This window comes from Amia ocellicauda, chromosome 7 (genome assembly GCF_036373705.1).
Source record: "Amia ocellicauda isolate fAmiCal2 chromosome 7, fAmiCal2.hap1, whole genome shotgun sequence".
Classification (NCBI taxonomy): domain Eukaryota; kingdom Metazoa; phylum Chordata; class Actinopteri; order Amiiformes; family Amiidae; genus Amia; species Amia ocellicauda.
Window position 1 is genome coordinate 22,595,944 of NC_089856.1, and position 19,412 is coordinate 22,615,355.

Genomic DNA, 19,412 nt, shown 5'->3' on the forward strand with positions numbered 1-19,412 from the left:
GAAATCTTGGATGAGAACCTTCTTCCCTCAGCCAGGGCATTGAAAATGGGTCGTGGATGGGTATTCCAGCATGACAATGACCCAAAACACACAGCCAAGGCAACAAAGGAGTGGCTCAAGAAGAAGCACATTAAGGTCCTGGAGTGGCCTAGCCAGTCTCCAGACCTTAATCCCATAGAAAATCTGTGGAGGGAGCTGAAGGTTCGAGTTGCTAAACGTCAGCCTCGAAACCTTAATGACTTGGAGAGGATCTGCAAAGAGGAGTGGGACAAAATCCCTCCTGAGATGTGTGCAAACCTGGTGGTCAACTACAAGAAACGTCAGACCTCTGTGATTGCCAACAAGGGTTTTGCCACCAAGTACTAAGTCGAAGGAGTCAAATACTTATTTCACTCATTAACATGCAAATCAGTTTATAAGTTTTTTTAAATGTGTTTTTCTGGATTTTGTTGTTGTTATTCTGTCTCTCACTGTTAAAATACACCTACCATTAAAATGATAGACTGATCATTTTTTGTCAGTGGGCAAATGTACAAAATCAGCAGGGGATCAAATACTTTTTCCCCCTCTGTATATATTTATATAGCCTGCTTACTGTATAAACACACATGTGTTTTCTATGGCTCTACAATAAGTGAATGCACTCATGGTTACAAATGCTCAAGTGGAGAACGTATAATGATGGGGGCTAATTGATGTGGGGGTGAATTGTCACCGGGGACGAACTGTCGCAGGGACAAACTGTTTCAGGCACCAATTATCGCGGGGACGAATTGTCACAGGGGTGAATTGTTGGGGATGAATTGACGTGCTCCCAATATTCATAATAGCAATTATATTATATATAATAGTGTTTTTCTCTTAAAAGTTGCCTTCAGTACATATATATATATATATATATATATATATATATATATATATATATATATATATGTATCTGGATGTGAGTGACAACAGTGAATGCTCGAGAAACTCGAGAACTGCTGTTATGCTGATATATTTTAACAAGAATATGTATGCTAACCTAATATAAAAGGATACTGGCCTGTATTACATTTACTCTTCTGTTGCATATACCCATCTGGATTAAGCTGTGTGCTCACTGGTGAGTGTATTTTATCCTGTTAAAATTGAAAGGAACAAAGGAAAGCCTACCTTTTCTATGTAAAACTTTAAACTAATGCCAAATGTATTGTACATGGAAACATCACCCTTATATAGGATATAGGCTGAATATACATAATGTTGTAGTGAGTACAAGTGAGGTTTAATATTTACTCGATAGAACGAAAGAACGCATGAAAGATGTTTTCAGAACAATGAACAAATACAAGAGCAGAATAAATGAACAAGTGAATTAAACAAATAAGTCATGAACAAATACGTAAAACACAGAACCGAAACAAACAGACATAATATAAAATTACATTCAATATCAACACATTTTCTCTTTGTGCAAGAACAATAGGCAACATTTCGTTTGTATGGATGTTGGGTGCAACATCTAATTTGTTAGGCGCAGCATACTCCTTTATTACAATTACTGTAGCAATAAGCAGTTATTTCCACACAGAGTGGAGGCTGTGAATAAACCCAGAGCAGCGCCTGTGCAAACCTGTGCCGGACGGGCTTTCTTTACACTTTGCCACAATCATGAGAGGCTTCAGACAACTTCTAAGTTGCGAGAGCATTTTCAGGTTGTTTTCTCACAGTTACTTTCTTGATTTAATACAGCGAAAATGGCACCACTCCCACTGTATTGCTGTCGGGATTGAATACAAGCCGCTAATAGCAAACTACAAAACTGTATATTCATTTTTAAGAAAGTAGCTAAAAATGAAACCGTGACTGAGTACAGTTTTCTAGTAGTGGCTGTGTGAAAGTTGTGTCTTTTACCCTCGAGTTTTGCAAGAAAAGAGCTGTGAGAAGGTCGTTTTGCAGCACAAATATGGTCGGATTTAATATCACGAAAGTTTAGCAGTGTGAGATACATTTGCAGACATGCCATTAATGCTTCTGCAAAAGACTGGCAGCACGAACAGTTTTGATACTTCAGTTTGGGTGTTAATTTCTTTTTCAGTCTGTACACACCTTGGTTCCCTGAATATATAGTGCTACCCGAGGCTCAGGCACTATAGTTTAGAAAACAACCAAAAATCTATTATTTTAATAGTAACAAGAACAGACCGGTTCAACTTTGTACAACACAGGTGTACCAAATGTGACAAAGCTTATTATCAGAGCTCTGTGACATGGTCCTTGTCTTGGCAGAATAAGGATCTAGATCTACTTGACTATAAAAATATATTCCCTGATGTACAGACAGAGCACTGCTCTTTGTAGGTCTTGCAAATACAGTTTTGTTTTGTAGGTTTGTGACTATGATGTAATTTCTCTTCACCCAAAGTTATCATACTTCAGAACAGTGATACAATAAATCAAACGTTTATCTCTTTTTCTCCCAGAAATATAGAAATCTTTGTCTTCAAAAGACAAAACAAAATGAAAAAAACGACTGCCGTTTATTATTTTGTATATATTACATGTTATAAAATATATTTTATATGTGCTATGTATTTGGAGCTCTCTGTGCTTAAACATGATTATATACAGTGCATCCGGAAAGTATTCACAGCACTTCACTTTTTCCACATTTTGTTATGTTACATCCTTATTCTAAAATGGATTAAATTAATTATTTTCCTCAAAATTCTACAAACAATACCCCATAATGACAACGTGAAAGACGTTTGTTTGAAGTGCCATGAAGTGCAAGGAATTGTCTGTAGACCTCCGAGACAGGATTGTATCGAGGCACAGATCTGGGGAAGGGTACAGAAACATTTCTGCAGCATTGAAGGTCCCAATGAGCACAGTGGCCTCCATCATCCATAAATGGAAGAAGTTTGGAACCACCAGGACTTTTCCTAGAGCTGGCCGCCCGGCCAAACTGAGCAATCGGGGGAGAAGGGCCTTAGTCAGGGAGGTGACCAAGAACCCTATGGTCACTCTGACAGAGCTCCAGCGTGTCTCTGTGGAGAGAGGAGAACCGTCCAGAAGAACAACCATCTCTGCAGCACTCCACCAATCAGGCCTGATTATGGTAGACAGTATGGTAGAGTGGCCAGACGGAAGCCTCTCCTCAGTAAAAGGCACATGACAGCCTGCCTGGAGCCAAAACGCACCTAAAGGACTCTCAGACCATGAGAAAAAAAGATTGAACTCTTTGGCCTGAATGGCAAGCGTCATGTCTGGAGGAAACCAGACACCGCTCATCACCTGGCCAATACCATCCCTACAGTGAAGCATGGTGGTGGCAGCATCATGCTGTGGGGATGTTTTTCAGCAGCAGGAACTGGGAGACTAGTCAGGATCGAGGGAAAGATGAATGCAGCAATGTACAGAGACATCCTTGATGAAAACCTGCTCCAGAGCGCTCTGGACCTCAGACTGGGGCGAAGGTTCATCTTCCAACAGGACAACGAACCTAAGCACACAGCCAAGATAACAAAGGAGTGGCTACAGGACAACTCTGTGAATGTCCTTGAGTGGCCCAGCCAGAGCCCAGACTTGAACCCAATTGAACATCTCTGGAGAGATCTGAAAATGGCTGTGCACCGACGCTCCCCATCCAACCTGATGGAGCTTGAGAGGTCCTGCAAAGAAGAATGGGAGAAACTGCCCAAAGCTTGTAGCATCATACTCAAAAAGACTTGAGGCTGTAATTGGTGCCAAAGGTGCTTCAACAAAGTATTGAGCAAAGGCTGTGAATACTTATGAACATGTGTTTTTTTTTGTTTTTTATTTTTAATAAATTTGGAAAGATTTCAAACAAACTTTTTTCACGTTGTCATTATGGGGTATTGTTAGTAGAATTTTGAGGAAAATAATGAATTTAATCCATTTTGGAATAAGGCTGTAACATAACAAAATGTGGAAAAAGTGAAGCGCTGTGAATACTTTCCGGATGCACTGTAGCATAGTATTACAAGAATTTACTTGCAATAATGCAGTAATAACTACAGTTTTATTGCAAAAAATGATGATAAGCCCAGGCTTGTTGGTTTTGAATATTCAAGTGCAAAACTTGTACAAGATGTATTTTTGGAGATTTGAAAATACAAGGAGCAGAGCAGCAATTTATGATAAGAATTATTGTATTGAATTACTTTAACATCAGACGTGCATATCAATGATTGTATTTCTTTAATGCAACTTTATATTTTAAAAGTCCAATTTCATAAAACTCTTTGAAAGACTATATTTTATTCACTACTTTCAAATACTTTGGGTAGAATTTATGTTGGTATGTTAGTGAATAGGAGGTAATTAACAGTATTTTACATTGGTTTTGATATTGTGATTCGATCATAAATATTTGTAATATTTTGTTAAATGATTCCATACTTTGTACACAGCATTGACGACATGCCTTTTTCTTATTTTCCTTCTCTCTTAGGTTTTTTGAGTACTGGTGACCAAGCCGCCAAAGGAAACTATGGGCTCCTTGATCAAATTCAAGCTCTGCGTTGGACTAGTGAAAACATTGCTTTCTTTGGTGGTGACCCATTACGCATAACTGTTTTCGGATCTGGGGCTGGGGCCTCTTGTGTCAATCTTTTGACTTTGTCCCATTATTCTGAAGGTAACCGTTGGAGCAATTCGACCAAAGGTATAATGCAGGTTGCTAATTTTGACAATTTTGGTGTCTGCATGCCTATGTCATTAGTAATCTGACACTGATCGTTGATATAAAAACAGAGAGCAGTACATTTTATTGATTGTTTATTTTTTACAAGGCTGCATACATTTTATTTCCTGTTTTCTTTCTTTATCTGACTGACTTGTTTGCATGATCATGTTTTTCATGGCACACTCTTTCTTTACCTCTTATAGATATCTCTAGAACTATTCAGTAGTGGACTTCTGAACCATGCAGACATAGAGCTCTGCTGCTTGTTTGTTTCCTCTTCGTTTGTGTTATATTTGGGAAAATAGATAGAAACAAGATCAAAAGGGTTCTCATGCTTCCCACATTGAAGGCCTACCAGAAAAGTCTGGTATCTGTCTGACTTGCATCCTTAATTTAGTCAACTGTCAATCACTGCCGATGTTCAACACCATTAAGAAGGAACAAAATTGAAATGCAGTGTCAGAAATCTCATATATACGTAATATATATACACATATATGCATGGGAGTCACTGTCATCTAAGAAAAATAAGTTTGAGTGTGTTGCATGCATGATCCAAAATTGTCAAAGCATCAAGGTCACAAGCAGATTTCTTTAATTTGTTATTTCTGCCTGTCAGAATCAGTTTTCTCCTTTCCTCTTCTATACACCTGTCTCAAGTAGGATAGTCCTAGAAACCAGGGCCAATTTAGCCACAATAAGCTAGGTTAAATCAAAACTTTCAACTCCCTGAGTTTCACAATGGATTTCCACGGTTTGTGTTGGTGCAAAAAGCCTCTGGGATTCACACAGGGCCTCCATTAAGCACCATGTTTGGAATTCTGTGATTGGCAGGAGGCTTGAAGTTTAGGGTTTGATTCAGACTAGTGTTATGTTTAACACCACAATGCCATGTTACCTCTTCCAACATATAAATATATTTTTTTTCCCTGCTTGATCAAATCAAATTGAATTATTTTATTTTTATTTTTAAAGACCAGCAGAAGGATTGTCTATCTAAGAATGTCTGCTGCTCAGTTCACTTCAGGTGTATCCAACACCATCATGGACTTCTTTTTCATATATATATAATATACATTACCATCCTCAAATACATAAAAAAATGCATATGTTACCTTAATATCTTGTTAGATGTAAAACATTATACATAAATATAAAATTAAGATGATAGATTAGTTTATATTTTTTCACTTGTTCTACCTTTGGAATACCTTTGGAAAAAATGTCTGGATGTAACAATGCAGGTGAACTAGTGTTCTGCATCAAACAGGGAATCAGAGAGCTAGTACAATTTATACCAAAAGGTATGAATATTCATATATATGTGTGTGTGTGTTTTATTTTTGTATTTATCAGAATTATAACTTTCTTTATATAAAACTTGGGATGCAATTGTTGATGGAAAGATTAAATTCAGAACATACCAAAACCCTTCAAAAATGAATACTCCTGTTTACACAGTGAGCTACTCAGCATCTCCTTTAAATAATAAATCCAAGGCCACTAGTTTTGTTAAAGATCTGTCTAATTTCCAAAAGTCCAGAGTTTGCTGTCGGATGCTGTTTGTGAAAATAGGCTTAAAGAAATTGACTTCTGACTTCCACATGTGAAAGTGGATGTTTGGAAGAGGGCCTGGGTATTTGTCTTTTGCACCCTTCAGAAGTAGAAGACACTTAATGACAAAATAAGATTAATTGCAATATTTGGGAATTTGATTCACTGAGAAATACTTTCAGCTTTCAAGATTTTTTTATTTTATTTTATTTTCTGAAATGAGAATGCTCAATTTGTTATATAACTCCAAGAAGTGATATCTATAAGAAAATGTATACTTCAAATCATTTTTCAGGATAAAATTAAAGTCTATATCCTGTTGTTTCTTCACATATAAACAATTATAATAATTGGATGTGTTCTCAATTAGAAAGGTTTTCTTTCAAATTAAAACAGACAGAAAGAGAGGAGATATATACTGTGTATAAATATATGTGTATATAAATATATATTCTAAGAAATGACTATTACTCATACACACTTGAGAAAAAATTTGAATGTAATGATAAGTCTTGTCAGCGGAAAGAAGCTTTGGAAGAAGTCCCAGGGGTTGTCATGGCAACCATAGATTATTTTTATTCTGCACCCAAAATCCTCAACTTTTTATGCATTCTCCATTTACACCTTCTCAATGCTGCTGCATGTCCTTAACTTGTCTAGCATGTGTCCATTGCCTGTTTTGCCATTTTACATCACAAACTGGTGAAACTGTTGTTTTTCCTCTCTTGAATCTGATTCTTAATGTTTTAATCCATAAGACTTTCCATGTGCTTTTGAAAACAGGACCTCACATAATATTATGAAGTTTTGGCTTAGGGAATGCATAATCAGGCCTAATTTAAATGTTCTCTAAGATTAAGGTGAACTTTCTTACAGCTCTGTGTGTACATAAAGGGAGTTGTACGCCCAAATAAACTCTGCATGAAGGTGCTTATCTCCGAATAATTTTAGATTCCACTTTTAATAATGTTTTGCACAATATGCACTTAGTACATCTACGTTTCCCTATCTATATTTTTTCTTAGTATTCAACTAAATTTCCGTAAACTGAATTATTTTTTATTTTATCTTACAGCACGATCCTAGAACCCTACAGCACACACTGTACCACTGAAAACCACATCATTGTCTGTGACTGTTACTGTGACTGTTCTGTGACAGGTTTTACACAGGATTGTTTCAGGATTGTTTTCTTGTCTTTTTTTCGCCCCATCCCTTTTTTATTCTGCCATTGCTGTACCTGTAGGTCTTTTTCAGAGAGCAATTGCACAGAGTGGCACAGCACTTTCCAGCTGGGCGGTCAGCTTTCAGCCGGCCAAGTACGCCCGGATGTTGGCCAAGAAGGTGGGCTGCAACCAACAAGACACTGTGGAGCTTGTGGAGTGTCTCCAGAAGAAGCACTACAAGGAGCTGGTGGATCAGGACATCCAGCCAGCTAGGTACCACATCGCCTTCGGGCCAGTGATCGATGGGGACGTCATCCCTGATGATCCACAGATTCTCATGGAGCAAGGGGAGTTCCTCAACTATGACATTATGCTAGGTGTCAACCAGGGTGAGGGTCTAAAATTCGTGGAGTTGATTGTGGATAATGAGAATGGTGTGCAGGCCAACGATTTTGACTATGCCGTCTCCAGCTTCGTGGATGACCTGTATGGCTACCCCCAGGGCAAGGACATTCTGAGGGAGACCATCAAGTTCATGTACACTGACTGGGCTGACCGGCATAACCCAGAGACACGCCGGAAGACCCTGCTAGCTCTGTTTACCGACCACCAGTGGGTGGCACCAGCAGTGGCCACAGCAGACTTACACTCTAGTTTCGGGTCACCCACCTATTTCTATGCCTTCTACCACCACTGCCAGACAGAGCAGGTGCCTGCCTGGGCTGATGCTGCTCACGGGGATGAAATCCCTTACGTGTTTGGGCTGCCCATGATTGGCCCCACAGAGCTCTTCCCCTGCAACTTCTCCAAAAATGATGTGATGCTGAGTGCAGTGGTGATGACATACTGGACTAACTTTGCCAAAACTGGGTAAGTTTAAACATTTCTGTTTCTGTGGGCTGGTTTATGTGTTTTTTTAGGTTACAAACTGGTAATTACAAGGTTATTATGCAAAAAAATTGGTTTATGAGGACATTGCCAATGTCCCCATCATTCAAATCGCTTAAAAAACATACTAAATTATATATTTTTTTTAAATGTAAAAATGCAGAAAGTTTTTTTATGAGGGTTAGGGTTAGGGTTAGGGGATAGAATCTATAGTTTGTACAGTATACAAATCATTATGTCTATGGATAGTCCTCATAATGATAGCGGCACCAATGTGTGTGTGTGTGTGTGTGTGTGTGTGTGTGTGTATAGATGGGTAACAAATGAAAGGAAAAACCTGAATAAATGAGTGGAGGAACATAATGAATGCAGATGCCACCAAATAAGTGTACAGCATGATACAAGTAAGCAATTAACATCCTATCATGCTCTGTAGTATGTACAAAAATGCTGAGCAGGCCCAGTTGACCTAGATTTTGGTCAAGAGGAAAGGATTTAAGTGACTTTGAAAGAGTGGTCATTATTGGGGCACGAATGGCTCATCTGGCTAGTGTTCTCGACAAGTGGGCGAGTGCATGTGTGGCATACACCAAGAGAACAGTACAGGCCTGACTGCTTAACCGCTACAGTGAGGGGTTCCGGAGGCTTTGTTATGCTTTAGGGGGCATTCTCCTGGCATGGTTTGGGTCCACTTGTCCCCTTAGAGGGAAGGGTCACTCAGAATAATTTTCTAATGACTTGCATTGATAACCTTTATCCTGTGGTGAAACATTTCTATCTTGATGGGAGTGGTCTCTTCCAGAATGACAATGACCCCATGCACAGGGCACGAGGAGTCACTGAATGGGTTGATGAGTATGAACCCAATAGAACACCTATGGGAGATTTTGGACTGACATGTTAGACAGCACTCTCTTCCAATATCATCAAAACACCAAATGAGGGAATATCTTTTGGAAGAATGGTGTTTCATCCTTCCAGTAGAGTTCCAGAGACTTGTACAATCTATGCCAAGGCACATTGAAGCTGGTCTGGTGGCTCGTAGTGACCCAACACCTTACTGAGACACTTTATGTAGGTTTTTCCCGAATTTGTCACCGGTCTGTTTATAAGTGGTTTAAAATCTGTAGATGACATCTACATACCAACCAATTAATCTATTCATAAAGGCAACATTTATACTAATACATCAAATAAATTTAAAAATCAATGCAAAGTATTTGTCAGGTTTTAACACAATGTTAATATGGCCTTTGTTGCTCCTTGCAAGAGCACACAGTGTTAGAAGGCACTGTACTGCTTTGGTAGGAAATGGGACAAATAGCTATTCTTCTCCCAGCATGCAATGGGCCTGGAGGATCTACTGATATACATGTGTAACATCAAGTAACCTTACAGAAAAAGGACAGCAGTAAAGAGTAAAAGCATGCTGTTGTTCTGCAGTCAGCATATCCTGTGGTCTAATTTGAGCTGTCGGATAGATAGAATGTAGAAAAAAAAAAAGCAAAATGTAAATAATTGAATGTCAATGTGTTCCTTTATGTATTTGTTTGTTGGTTTTATTCCATGACTTTCAGTGATCCCAATCAGCCGGTCCCTCAGGATACGAAGTTCATCCACACAAAGCCGAACCGTTTTGAGGAGGTGGCTTGGACGCGATACACACAGAAGGACCAGCTATACCTGCACATTGGCCTGAAGCCCCGTGTAAAGGAGCACTACCGAGCCAACAAGGTCAACCTGTGGCTGGAGCTGGTGCCTCACTTGCACAGCCTGAACGAGGTCACCCAGATCATCTCCACCACCACAAAGGTGCCGCTGCCGGAGGTGACGCCTCGGACGCCAAAGAAAATCCCGGTCATCACCAAGCGGCCAGTGACCACACCTTTCCCCACGGAAAACCAGGGCAGCCAGAACCAGCTAGAAGGGCCCTTCCTAGTGGACCAGAGGGACTACTCAACAGAGCTGAGTGTCACCATTGCAGTGGGGGCCTCCCTGCTGTTCCTCAACATCCTGGCCTTTGCAGCGCTCTACTACAAGAAGGACAAGAGGAAACACGATGTCCACCGGCGCTGCAGCCCTCAGCACAACACCGCCAACGATCTGGCACACACGCAGGAGGAAGAGATCATGTCCCTGCAGATGAAGCACACAGACCTGGACCATGAGTGTGACTCCATCCATCCACACGAGGTGGTTCTGAGAACTGCCTGTCCCCCAGACTACACTCTGGCAATGAGAAGGTCACCAGATGATATTCCTCTAATGACCCCCAACACCATTACAATGATCCCAAATACCATACCTGGGATTCAGCCCCTCCATACATTTAATACCTTCAGTGCTGGACAGAACAACACTCTGCCTCATCCCCATCCGCACTCACATTCAACTACCAGGGTATAGCCAGGCAAAAATGAACTACATCATGCCTCCTCTGGAAGGAATATTTTGTCATGTTTAATTTTGGTGGTCCTTTACTGCTGAGTTTGAAAGGGGAAATTGTCATTTTTTTGTAAAAAAACAACAACGAATGAATCAAAAAATGTAAACTGAAGGATACATTTTTTCTGGTATATTTACAATACTCAAGAGGAGTTAAAACTTTCCAAAAGTGGATAATACTTCTGTGGTCTAAGCACGGCTGCTTGATGCAGTTGTTCTAGGCAGGAAACAATTCGGGGAAAATAAGAAGAAGAGGGAGGGAAGAAGGGTTTGAATTTCAAAATTGAAACAAAAGGAATGTTCTGCTGAGGCATCACATTGTAAACTACTCTGTCGGAAGCCAAGAGACGATGCAACTCGGAGAAATTAGGCATGTGTAACACAAAGGAAGGATTGTAAGATGAACAAAAAAAGAAAACTATACAAAAATATGCACAAGGGAGACATTCACAAGATGTCTTGGATTCTTTTCATCAATTTATTTTTTGGAACAGTTTTATTGTATAGAACTTATTTACATATCGAGATATGTGAGATGTACACAAAGCACCAATGCTGTTTAAGCCCTAATGGGCCATGGATACTGCAATCTGCCAGAGGAACAAAAGGGGGATAATGACAGGCAGATACAGCTTCATCACATAAGTGCTGTCTATTCTGGGAGCTGGTGGACAGGAGTTCTGGATATTTTTAGCACGATGCGCATGACAATTTATCTGCTTGGTGGCTGTTCTGCTGATTAAGCCGTAATTAAAATATTTTTCATCCCCATTGGATTTGTTTGAAGAAGTACTTCTCTGATTGGCTCAAATCTGCAGAGATATTTGGGAAGGTGGACTGAGGTTGGAAGCTGTGGATGAGGGAAGAGGAGGGGAGGGGAGGGGTGGCAAGGCAGGGTGGGGTATAGTAATTGCAGTACATACATGATGCTTCAGTGAAAATGGTAAAAAGGACTAGTTTTGTACAATGTGTGTTGGTACAACTTTTTGATAGTAGTGAACACTCGTAGTTATAATTCCCAGATGAGGGACTCTTTTATTGTAATTTGCTTTTATAATTTTTCTCAAATTTTACTTGCTATTCTCGTCTTGGGTTTAATGTCACCTCTTTGTCTAACCATTATCATCATCACCATCTTAACAAATCATTTTCTCTGGTGTTTTTTTCTTTTTCTCTCATTTTCTTTTGTTGATTTTTAAGTTTAAAGCTTTTATCTTTTTGTCTTTGATAAGGTAGTTATTTGATGTGCCTACTACCCAGAGATGGAAAGGTGATTTCTGTGTGTGTGGGGATTTATTAAATATTCTACCATAAAGCATGTTCCTTAGCAACATTTAAATCATCATGCTGATGATTTCTTATTTAACTGAAGAGGCACAGGACTGACAGCATGATTCCAGATACCCTCACTACCTACATTACTTGGCTCACAAGCAAGTGCAATAAAAACACCCTCCAGTGGATTTTACTGGCTCATATGGCAGACTATGCAGTATAGTGGTGGGTGTCCTTTCAATTATGCTCACATTATTTGTGCTGAGGTCTTATACAAAATTTAAAAAATACATTTTGTTCCCCTTTTCTCGGATCAACCAACACATTTTTTTTGTTTTTTTTTGTTATTGAGTACGCTTCATTTTGCTATTATTTTAATTAAGGCAGGAACATTCATATATGGTTGGAGGGCATTTAAACTTTGTTTCAACTTTCTATGTTGAAACGTTTCCAGGAGTCTCTTTTGCCTCAGACCAGGTCTCAAGGACATCCTGACTGTAATTCCTACACACTTGTTATAGCGATACCGTGTTTTGCCCTTGATGTTTTACAGTAGAGTTTCAATGTGCCAGATGGTATTGTTAGCATAAAGAATAGCAACATGTCGTCTAACTAAAAAAATTAAAATAACAAAATAATTTAATTGGAAACATTTTTTAAATGGCACTCTTGCATGCACAAGAACATATTTGCTAATTTTAATAAAGTGAGATAGATTTATTTCACTTTAATTAAAGCAGGGGGTTTCCTCTGAGATTAAGATTTTTGTAGTATGACCTGGAGCTATGGAGTGGGGTAGGAAATAGACTGTAACCCAGTTTAGTTAGGGTGATTTTTACGCAGCTCAGATTGAATAACCTGTTTTTAGATTTAGCTACAACACTAAGGTTAACACAGCTAGTCCTGCTAAAAACACACTGGGATCTTTACTATCCAGAGTGTGAATGGGATGTGTCTATATTGGAACTTTATATAGCAGAGTGCACCCATGTCTTTTCCCTGAAAAGCTAGTTTGGAATTGTTAATTCAGAGGGAAGAGCCAAAACCACTTCCAGAAGCACCCTCATTTATCGTGGAGGTCTCCCATCCAGATATACAACATAACTTAGCTTCTGAGTTGTGGCAAGCTGGGGTCAAAGTGGAATAGCTGCTGCCTTAAAGATATGTCCTTGGTGGTTTGTTCAGTAGGGCCCATACTTCTAACTTCTAATGTGTCCTATAGACCTGCCAGTACACCTGATCCCCCTGCAGCTGTTTGGGTGTCAAAATTCACCTGAAGAAAATCAATGCCCCTCTTGGCAGATAGTAGCCAAGAAGTTAGGGGATGAAGAAGGATCTCTTTCTGCTCAGCAGGGCCGACAAACACAATGCCTCATTGCTTGCATTCACCTTAGGTTTTCAATTCTTTGTGTAGCTAAGTTTCTGAAGCTTAAACTAATAAAACATGGAAGCACCATTACAATGTTACAGGAGGGTTGTTTGAAATTGTGATGGCTATTTAAAATAAATTACTTTGGGATGTGGTACAAACAAAATCCGCTTGGCTGTGTTGAGTGTTACATGCTTGAAGTGAACAGATCATATTTTTTCATTATTATTTTGTATAATGCAAATATTCTTAAAAGTAGAATACAAATATAATATTAGCAATTAATTAAAATCTCTGTGAGTAAGATTCTTTAGGCATCCAGGAGTGAAGTATCTGCAGTGCCCTGTACAACCCCAGTTGATGAATGAATAGTCATTGCTCTATCAGCTTCTGAGAATTGTAAACATACTTTAGGACCCCCTACCCCCACCCCCAAAACCCTTCCTGAGCAGTTTCTTATTTAAAATAACTTAATATGTAAAATAACTGTTAATGTAATCCATAATGAGGGAGAAGAGAGCTTGGACAGAGCAGAGCAATACAAATGCAGCACAAAGTGAAAAGTAGATGTATTGCAATGGGTTCCATTCCCCCCCACTTAAGCTATTATCGATATGGTAAACTAGTCATTACATTACTAGTGTCATTTCAATCAGAAAACCGCAGCAATTTGACCATTACTTATGGACATACAATATGTTTTTAGATTATAGCCAGCTTTATATCAATTCACTTTGCTTCTTAACTTCAGTACATCAGCAGGTTTATCTGATTTATATTTCTTCAAGGTTTTTTGGGGGAATACAAATTGATGCCCACAGTTGGAACCCAGATTTAATTAAAGGGACCTCTCAGAGATCCAGTCTTCAGTTTTTCGATCAGATTTGCAGCTTATATATATATATATACACTCACCTAAAGGATTATTAGGAACACCTGTTCAATTTCTCATTAATGCAATTATCTAACCAACCAATCACATGGCAGTTGCTTCAATGCATTTAGGGGTGTGGTCCTGGTCAAGACAATCTCCTGAACTCCAAACTGAATGTCTGAATGGGAAAGAAAGGTGATTTAAGCAATTTTGAGCGTGGCATGGTTGTTGGTGCCAGACGGGCCGGTCTGAGTATTTCACAATCTGCTCAGTTACTGGGATTTTCACGCACAACCATTTCTAGGGTTTACAAAGAATGGTGTGAAAAGGGAAAAACATCCAGTATGCGGCAGTCCTGTGGGCAAAAATGCCTTGTTGATGCTAGAGGTCAGAGGAGAATGGGCCGACTGATTCAAGCTGATAGAAGAGCAACTTTAACTGAAATAAGCACTCGTTACAACCGAGGTATGCAGCAAAGCATTTGTGAAGCCACAACACGTACAACCTTGAGGCGGATGGGCTACAACAGCAGAAGACCCCACCGGGTACCACTCATCTCCACTACAAATAGGAAAAAGAGGCTACAATTTGCACAAGCTCACCAAAATTGGACAGTTGAAGACTGGAAAAATGTTGCCTGGTCTGATGAGTCTCGATTTCTGTTGAGTCAGAATTTGGCGTAAACAGAATGAGAACATGGATCCATCATGCCTTGTTACCACTGTGCAGGCTGGTGGTGGTGGTGTAATGGTTTGGGGGATGTTTTCTTGGCACACTTTAGGCCCCTTAGTGCCAATTGGGCATCGTTTAAATGCCACGGCCTACCTGAGCATTGTTTCTGACCATGTCCATCCCTTTATGACCAACATGTACCCATCCTCTGATGGCTACTTCCAGCAGGATAATGCACCATGTCACAAAGGTCGAATCATTTCAAATTGGTTTCTTGAACATGACAATGAGTTCACTGTACTAAACTGGCCCCCACAGTCACCAGATCTCAACCCAATAGAGCATCTTTGGGATGTGGTGGAACGGGAGCTTCGTGCCCTGGATGTGCATCCCACAAATCTCCATCAACTGCAAGATGCTATCCTACCAATATGGGCCAACATTTCTAAAGAATGCTTTCAGCACCTTGTTGAATCAATGCCACGTAGAATTAAGGCAGTTCTGAAGGCGAAAGGGGGTCAAACACAGTATTAGTATGGTGTTCCTAATAATCCTTTAGGTGAGTGTATATATATATATATATGTTACATGGTAATGATCAAGAACATCTGTAGTATCAGAGATTACAGTTGGCTTGCTTTTATACTTAGATAAAGGACATGTAAGGACATTGTGGAGCTAAAATCACTGAAAATAATTCTTAGATGAATACAATATATTTGTTAATACATTCAGCAGTAATGACTGTGAACAATTCCAGTCCCAAACAAAAGTCCAAGTATACACACACACACGTATATATTCATGTATTTGTTTTGCTCAGTGTCCAGTCAAGACTAACCAGTACAAAATGTAACAGTGAAACCTAGAAACTCTGTGCTGGATAATATAAAAATATATTGATCCTCTGATGTGATGCAGTGCATGTGATTCAGTTGGCTTACTGTAATATTGGATGTACAAAATAATAATTAAATAAAGATTACTGAACATAGCAAAGGTGAGAGAAGACATTAGTGAACTAGAACTTTTTGTTTCTGTGTTCGTATAACTCCATACCATCTATCTCGTAATGACTGTAGGATACAAACTGAGACTTAAGCTTGGGTGCTTCTATGTATTTGTAAATCAGAATTGACAAAGGCACCGATATAAACAGTAGACACCAAGCTGTCTCTCTTACAGTATTATTTGTGTTCCTTCTCATCTCACAATTGTATTTATCAGTACTGCCTAGCACTGCTCCTGAAGAGCCATAGTCCTGCAGGTTTTATATATATCTCAAAACCTGTCAATCACTAAATACCTGAAACAGACCACTTAAGCCCAATGATTGAGGCTTGGATAATAGAAATGCCAGAGGTCTCTGGGACTCTCACAGAACCTGCACTGGTGACCCTTTGCTCTACAATACTGCATGTATGTTTCAGTTTACTTTGCACCACTTCTTTTGTGGAGCAGAAAGCTATTGTTACAAAGGTTGCAGAAAATAAATATGTTAACTGTCGAATATTTTAAAAACGTGGAAAAAAAGTACAAATGAATGCCAAGTAAATCTGTAATTTTCTTTCTCACAAGCTGGATGAAGGGTATAACAAAACAGTCTCTGTCAGTCTTTGCATTTATCTAAATGCTAGTTGGTGCAATTTCTGTGAATAATGTTTTACAGGCTACTAATATAGTATTAATTGCATCCCATAATTTTTGCAGCTGTATTTAATAGGGTATCATACAACGTGCCAAATTTAAACAGAATATTAATGTCAACAGCATAAAACTCAGTAGACAGCTTTGGTCTTCAAAACTGTAATAAATGCCTTTTGTTACCCCAACATACATTATTAAATAAATAAACTATTTCTTCAAAATATTTTTCAGATTCAAGCTCATTGGCCATACTCGCTATATGCTTTCTTTCAGCTTTAATGATAATTCAGACACATGCATTTTAATACAGCTTTGAAGACTGAATACATGAGAGCATGAAATTAATCCTACAGATTTCATTAGTTGCTTTTTGATTGTTTGTGTTTTTTTTTGTTTTTTTTTTTAAGCTTCAACCATGAACTGGACATGACACAGTCATGTGATCTGATGTTCGTAAAATGTCACCCTTCTGTGCTGTTCATTTAAAGTTATTAGACTTAATTTTACAATAATGTTGTATTTTCCAGATGTTCTGTTCAAGTTGTTTTTATTTTTGTTTTTATTTTTACTGTAAGCGACATATATATATATAATGATTATTTCATTATTCTTGTGGAAAATGTGCTCTAAAATTATTAGATTAATTGGCACTTCACTGATGTGCTTTTGTTAGTCTTCAGGGTTTGTAATAAGCAACAATCTGTAAATCAGTATTTCCATATGTTTTTCTATTTATATATTATACTGTATATCGGATCTCCTGGAATACTGTTTGCTGAGTAATAATTCAGATAGAAATGTATAGAAGTATTTTCTGAGTTTCATTGAAGGTTATAACAATATATTGCAGGGGTGCTATTTATACTGAATTATTGCTAAGACCCTTCAGGGTGAACCGTCCCCAGTTATGCTGGTGGCTTTGCCAGTCTCATCCTATTCCTCAGTAGTCCTCGTGATTCTTGTCTTTGAAAAACATTTCCGTCTACTGTATGTTTTACTGTCACAGGCATTAAAGTGGGCTGAAGGCAGAAGACTCGGCAGGCCAGAGCAGGAGGGTGAACTGGCATTTAGTATTTCATATGTCTTATATTGATCACCTTATATTGGCTCCCTGAGAGGAGAGAAGATGTAGCTTTCAAAAATGTTTTATTTTTCCTTATGATAAAATAATAATAATAATAATAATAATAATAATAATAATAATAATAATAATAATAATAATAAAAAGCATAACTAACTGAAATTATCCCCAAAAAAATATTTTCTGTAATTGCTGCATGTGGAAGTCATACATGGTATAAAATAGTTTGCAATAATATATCTGTTGATTTAAACTGAAGTTATTACCAGGCACACAGAATTTCAGGTGGGAAATATTTTTGCATATGGCTGTATGTTTATATATACAGTAGGTTCCAAGGCCAGACCATGTTTCTATATACACTGAAGGCATAGACACAGATGGGTGTTGTATCACCAGATGTATGTTGGGTGTATGGGGATTCCCTGAACTGCCTGATTCAATTAATATGCTATTTTTTTATAATTTAAACATGTAAAACTCATAAAAGATAGTAGTCCTGTTTGAAACTCTGAGAACATTGGACTGTAACTGTAAATATGATTTGCTACTGATAAATCTAAGAAGGTCAGTGAGGCAGTGCAGTGATTCCCAATGTGTAGAGGTCCCTGCTGTCCAGAGACACACAGCTGGAATGTTGCTCAACCAGTCACATTGCTTGTTTCAGGTCCCAGAGTTACAGCTGGGTTGTGTGTGTGTATAATATTAAACATAAGTCTTGAATTGAGCCTCATCCCTTCCCTGCCTTTGAAACCAACTTCAATAGTGGTATGTTTCAAATACTGTAAATTTTTCCACCAGCTGGCAGCGGTTTTATGTCGCTCCAAAGACAGATGACTTTCAAATTTACAAACCGGCTGTCGTTTCAGTGTTGAGGTTATGGAAGCAAAAAATACAAAACTGTTAATGTTGCGAGTTTATATTTGAGGGCACAGCAGCAGGTACTGTCAAAATGCTGTTGAAATCATGCTTGATAATGGTTTGCCATATTCCATTATTATTGAAACATCAAACATTCTTTCTTTAAACTGGTTGTCATTTACAAAACATTGTTTGATGTATGTGCTTTCTTTTCCCCAGGATATTTTTGCAAGCATTTTCTAGCCTTAAATAATTGCTGTGTATTTAAGCTATGTTTTATAAATAAAAATGGGTGAATTAAATTGTTTTATATAGTGCAGCTTCATATTTTGTGAAACTAATAGAAAGTCCTGTTCATAAGCAATGCAATTTTTTTCTTCTCAAAAACACATACATAACAAACATACATAAGCCAGGCTCAAGTCTTAGCATGTTCCTGGCATGAATGTGAAATATTATTTAAGTAAACAGTAAAGAATTTGTACATGTTTGGGTTTGAACAGTCGATTACTAATAAAAGCTCAGCAGACAAATTCATCTTAAATACAACAGATTCTTATTATCTTTTTTCCCCTACCCTTTTTGAGGGTGTTTCAAAGTCAGAACTTGAATATCGTTCCATAAGTAAGTATTCATAGATTTTCAATGAAGTTGTCAGATTATTTTTAGACATTACTTTATTTTTCTTTATCATTTAAAAAGATGGAAGACAGAATGACAATTGTTTTATTTGTAAGTAAAGCTTGTTTGCCTTCAGTGACTCAGTATGTGTTTGGACATCGATGGCTTTCATGAGAGTTTTTAATATCATTAATAAATATTATCATATTTTTTTAATTTGCTTTGGCTGCTGTCTTCCTGTCATGATCTCTTTAAACCACTTCCTC

The 19,412-nt window shown here is 38.3% G+C and overlaps 1 protein-coding gene across 1 annotated transcript in view; it reads left to right on the forward strand.

Annotated features, from left to right (window-relative positions):
- nlgn1 (neuroligin 1) overlaps positions 1-14,314 on the forward strand; it is a 355,905-nt gene extending 341,591 nt beyond the window's left edge. The window contains exons 6-8 of the mRNA XM_066708849.1: positions 4,460-4,672; positions 7,494-8,283; positions 9,879-14,314. Of these exons, the coding sequence (XP_066564946.1) occupies positions 4,460-4,672; positions 7,494-8,283; positions 9,879-10,707 (1,832 nt within the window). The 3' untranslated portion in view covers positions 10,708-14,314. The remainder of the gene's footprint in view (positions 1-4,459; positions 4,673-7,493; positions 8,284-9,878) is intronic.
- The last annotated feature ends 5,098 nt before the right edge of the window (positions 14,315-19,412 follow it).